The following is a 5,417-nucleotide window of genomic DNA, read 5'->3' on the forward strand; positions in this document are numbered from 1 at the left end:
ACGAAAAGCTTGCATCTATCGGCCATGGCATCAATGAGAAATGCTTAGATTCCCACGTACATCCGCTAATATCTCCCACAATAAGGCAAGGCAGATCAGACTAAACACTCAAATCTTGCAGGAGAGACCACATGAGGTGGCGATGTTCAAATCTTGGATCTTTGTAAACATAAATTAATCTCCACAAGGGCTCATTTGGCTTAGCTCGGACATGTGCATCGATGCATCTCTAGTTTGAAACATCACATCTACAAGCATGGATTCATGCCAAATACAAAGACAAACCACCACTATTACCTTCATTGTCTACACCTTCAAAGCATTGCAAGCCCAAGCTAGCTCGGTACCTCTTCATCCTAACTTTTGATTGACGAGTAAAGACCATTGTTGGGGGGAAGCGACTGTACTAAAGTCGTAAGATCACGAACTGTCCTGGAGTCCTCCCCCCTCCCCCGGCAGTACCAACTTAGAAGATTCATTGTTCTTGGTAGTACTCAATCGTCGGGGGGTCACGACTCCTTCCATAACTGCGAGAGAGAGAGAGAGAGATCCCGACCGACCCGGTTACACCACCACTAGTAGTAGCGGTCCGGTCCTCATCCCGACCCGGTCACGTACGTTTCCTTTGCGCACCCGATCGAACGAACCGCCGTGGAAGCTACTGGAGCCTCCCTCCAGCTGGAGTCAAGGTCGGTAAGTCGGGCGCGGAAACCGAGCCGGGTCCGTCGCGTCGCGGGCGCCCGCGCCCGCCCCGCCCACCTATATAATCCCCGCGCACCGGCCCAACTCGACCCATCAATCAACCAAACCCACCAAGCCCCCGATCCCGAAGCCGCGTCCACCAAATCAGCCTCGACTCGACGAGGGTTTAGGGGGAAGAGGCGCGCGGAGAACCCTAGCCGCCGCCGATGGGGATCTTCGACCTGCTCGACCTGGCCGACGGCGCCTCGGGCGACGAGGCCGTAGCCCGCGTCGTCAAGAAGGTCGTCCCGCCCGACGACCCCGACAAGCCCACCAAGGCCGCCAAGAAGGCCGCCGCCGCCGCCGCCAAGGACGCCGCCGCCAACCCCCCCAAGGACGACCACCCGCCCCACCACCACGACCAGCAGCAGCACTACCCCCAAGGTTTGCGCCCGCCTCGACCCCTCTCCCGCTCCCTCCCGATCTGTATGTATGTAGATTGCTGTGCCCCGATCGCTCCTTCCGGTTCCCCGATTGCCCAGCTGGCGGCTGCATTCTAGCGTAGCGGGGATCCGGCCTTTGTTTCGCCCTGTATCGGTTAAATCTTTGTAGATCCTCGCATCTGACTCGTGATTGCTCTTGTTTTGGTCGAACTAAGGGCCTTGATTTGTACGTTTTAGGGTCTGCAATTTTTCAGGTGCTAGACATCGGTGGTGTATAGATCGGTCCCCTCTCTCTGGTTCTGATTCAATTTTGGTCTCCTGGTTGTTGAATTTTATGCTGTCATTAAATTACAATCCACACAGTATCTGGCAGGCAGATTCATGTTCACCTATGCATACATCTTGCTCGATTAATTTCTACCACCTTATTATATGCCTTAATTAAATATGCTTGTAATTAAATATGCTCTGAAATTTTTTTGAACTCTCATTTATCCCTGGTTGCTCCCCAGTATGTGTATGCAACCGTCGTCTGATCTGATCTGACACTGGCTTATGCTATATTTCAGAGGGTGGAAACTATTACCAAAGGGAGGGCAACTTTGGTGGAGGCCGTGGCAGAGGCCAGGGCTACTATGGTGGTGGTGGTGGCAGAGGAGGCCGTGGAAGGGGACGTGGGGCCGGATCCAGTCGTGTCTTTGAGGATGCCAACGGTCGTTTCTATCACGATGGCTATCAACGTGTCTACCTCACCAACGACCGTCCATACTATGGCAATGGCAACGGCAACCGCGACTACAACAACAACAACGGCAACGGAGGTGGCTACAACCAGGCCCCTGACTCTAACTACCGCAATGGTGGTGAGGGCCAGAGGTACGGCAATGATGACAGGCAGTACGGGAGGGACAACATGAAGTACGTTCCTAAGAGCAAGCCATCCTCTGTGGCTGCTTCTGATGTTGATACCAAGTCTGAAGGCAAGGTGGAGCCTGCTGCTGTGGAGAAGCAGGAGGAAGCCCCTGCTGCTCAGAATGTTGCTTCTGAATCTGACAAGTCTACAGGGTATGTTTCACCGAGCCTTTACCTTTCTGTTGGTTATTGTACAAGTTTTTCTTGCTTTGTTGTCAAATGTAACCATTATCCTTTAAGTTAACCTCATTGATGTTTGAAACTGTTGCAGGGATGTGCAAAAAGATGATTCTAAGAAGGAAGAGGGAGAGGGTGCCGAAAAGAAGCCAGAGGGAGAATGCGCTGATAAGGAGGGAGATGGCGCCGAGAAGAAGGAGAAGACCAATAAGGCCAAGTGCATCAGTGGCTCTGTCAAGAGGAAGCTCAAGAAGCAAAAGCCTAAGAAGGAAGACTCTAATGGCGATGCTCCTAATGAGACCACTGCTGAGAAAGAGCAGGAGGCTCCCATCGAACAAGAGAAAATTGTACTTTCCTACACTTGCCTATACTTGCCTCTCGTACAGACCCTTTGCTCTGTTTTTCAAGCTTTTTACTGATGTGCTAATTTGGAGCAGGAGATGACCCTTGAAGAATATGAGAAGATGCAAGAAAAGAAGAAGTCTCTGGAGGCCTCTAAACCTGAGGAGAGGAGGGTTGCTGCTGTAGATTTTGAGGGTCTCCAGCTCTTGGAGAAGAAGAAGATTGAGGTTGATGCTAAATTGAAGGCGGAAAATGTTCGCAAGGCAAAGGAGGCTGCTGCAAAGGAAGCTAAACCTCGCAAGGTATGAACTATAGTCTACCAACAATAGGCATTTTGATGCTGCGATATGAAAGGGGCATGTTTTACTTTACTGAAATCTAGGCATTTCCTTATAGTATTACTTTATTGCACTTGTTAGTGATAGTGTGATCCTTACTTCTGCTGTTTGCTGCAGGTCAGCATCCAGGAGTATCTGAAGAATGAGGATGGTTCAGCGTACGTACCTCCGACACCACCAAGGCGCCCTCAATATGGTGGCGGCTACAGGGGAGGCCGTGGGAATGGTTCTTACAATGGCCGCAGCAGCCGTGACAACAGCTCTGAGCGCCGGGTCTACAATTCTGGCCGCGGCGAGAGTGCCATCGTGTTCCACAACGTTGAGGCCAACGCCAACGACAGTGGCGCCCCAAGGAGGGGTGAGGGCTACAATGGCGAGCGCCGGCAAGGCGGCTACCAGCAAGGCGGGTACAATGGCGGCAGGGGCAACGGCAGGTACCAGGAGCGCCAGGACGCCGGGAGCAAGCAGCAGGGTGGCTACTACCAGGAGCGCAGGGATGCCTACAATGGTGACCGCCGGGAGCAAGGCGGGTACAACAATGGTGGTGGCCGGGGCAATGGTGGTTACCAGGAGCGCAGGGATGGCTACAATGGCGACCGCCGGCAGCAAGGCGGGTACAACGGTGGCCGTGGCAATGGAGGTTACCAGGAGAACAATGGTGGCCGTGGCCAGGAGCGCCAGGATGCCTACAATGGTGAGCGCAGGCAGCAAGGCGGGTACAACAATGGTGGTGGCCGGGGCAATGGTGGTTACCAGGAGCGCCAGGAGGGTGGTGAGCGCAGGCAGCAAGGTGGGTACAACAATGGCGGCGGATACCAGCAGGGCGGCAACTACAGGCAGTGGCAAGGTCCCAGGCCAAAGCAGGACAAGGAGTTCACACCGGCCGACTTCCCGGCTCTAGGTGGCGCATCTCAGTCGCAGTCGCAGTCGCAGGCCCAGCCCCAGCCCCAGGCCTAGATAGGTCTTTTTTTCTTTTCTTATTATTGCGAGGGAGAGAAGTTTAGAGTTGAGAAGAGGAGACAGTTTTGTAACGGAGCTACTACGTGGTATCATGTGTTGCACTGGTTTTATTACAAGTTTTGGTGTTTACCTGTTGATTGATTTGATTGCTCCTGTTTCAGAATTGTGGGGATTTGGTTTTGATGTTGTCGTAAGCACTATGATATTTTTCTCTGCTTAATAGCAGAAGATATGAGCAGCAATCTTTTTAGACAAATTATTAGTAATTCCCTAAACTGAACTTGTAATAGCATTTCTGGAGTTGGCAAGCAATAGGGAATCGAGGCAGCTTCTTCCCTCTGCACCCCCGCACTGCTGCTCTGCGGCTTGGCTCACGAATTCTAACACTTTTTGTACCAGAGCATTGCTGGGGGCAAAAGAGGTTAGATTTGCAGTGATTCATGCAAACAATTCCTGGGGTGACGTCTTTGGGAGTTTCCCTTGATCTGTATAAAATTTATTAATTTGTTTAACATGAGGGGTGCTACAAAGGATAAATATGAAGTTGAGAACTAAAAGGTAGTCTCTCTTTTGGTTGTTTTGGTTGTTCCAGTTTATACTGTAGAATGACCTGGGAAGATTCTTATGATATAATTAAGTATATCTATTATAAGGAATATTGACTATTGTATTGTATTTTTTATTTTTAGTTTGAAAAATATTCTGTAAAAAAAATGAAAGGATAATAAGAAAATTCCAAAAAAGGAGAACTAATTAAAAAGATTTTATTTTGATTTTCCCATCCTCATGGCCTTTCTCCCGTGTTCGCCCTTTCTTGCTTGCCCCTAACCAGAATAAAGGTCACAATGAAACTGATAAATTGGACTCCGCTAAGACCTGCTTGATATGAGTAGATTGCCCCAGTATTTTACTTTGACAAGAACTTGGTTTTTTTAGCTATATGAGAAAGAGCTGGGTGTAGCCGAACCCCCCTCCTGGTAGATCAATACCTCGATTCGTATCTACTCACCGGGCGGAAAAAACATATAAATAGACAGTTTTCATTGAAACGATCATTTCCAAGTTCAAGATGTTGTTTCCCGGTGAAGAATTCCGCTAGTTTGGCATGTTGGTACCAAAATACTAACAGCTAGCAATCCATAAGCCATCTAGCTTCTCTCCGCTACGGCGACGGCTTATAACACGTCGATCCAGCTTTTCTTCCTGGCGCGGTAGAGGGAGGTCCATTGGGCGTAGAGAGAGTACCATGTGATCAGTATTTCGGTGAGCGAATGCAACTATCAGGGCGAAAGTCATCTTCTGCCTCCCGAGCTCATTTGAGCTCGTGATGAACAGTAAAATTCGGAAGAAAAAATGAGAAACATATAAAAATTTTGTGTTTTTTTGGGTGCAAACATTGACGAAAGTTCTCAGTGCTCCAAATTTTCATAAAAAATGACATTCATAGAAGTCGTGGCAAAAGAAAAAAAAATCAGTACTCCAAGATGTTATTAACCAAGCTGAAGCAAGGGCGAAGATGCGTTGTTAGGTGCTCCATTTTCCCATTGAGGACGAACCTCAACCT

At 49.5% G+C, this 5,417-nt stretch overlaps 1 protein-coding gene across 1 annotated transcript; it reads left to right on the forward strand.

Annotated features, from left to right (window-relative positions):
• Positions 1–801: 801 nt before the first annotated feature.
• On the forward strand, positions 802–4,001 carry LOC119287428 (TATA-binding protein-associated factor 2N-like). Its single transcript, XM_037566968.1, has 5 exons — positions 802–1,125; positions 1,694–2,189; positions 2,308–2,560; positions 2,651–2,857; positions 3,011–4,001. The coding sequence occupies exons 1-5, from the start codon at positions 909–911 to the stop codon at positions 3,848–3,850; spliced, it is 2,013 nt and encodes a 670-aa protein (XP_037422865.1). The 5' UTR covers positions 802–908; the 3' UTR covers positions 3,851–4,001.
• Positions 4,002–5,417: the final 1,416 nt, after the last annotated feature.

Source organism: Triticum dicoccoides, chromosome 4A, assembly GCF_002162155.2.
Source record: "Triticum dicoccoides isolate Atlit2015 ecotype Zavitan chromosome 4A, WEW_v2.0, whole genome shotgun sequence".
Classification (NCBI taxonomy): Eukaryota; Viridiplantae; Streptophyta; class Magnoliopsida; order Poales; family Poaceae; genus Triticum; species Triticum dicoccoides.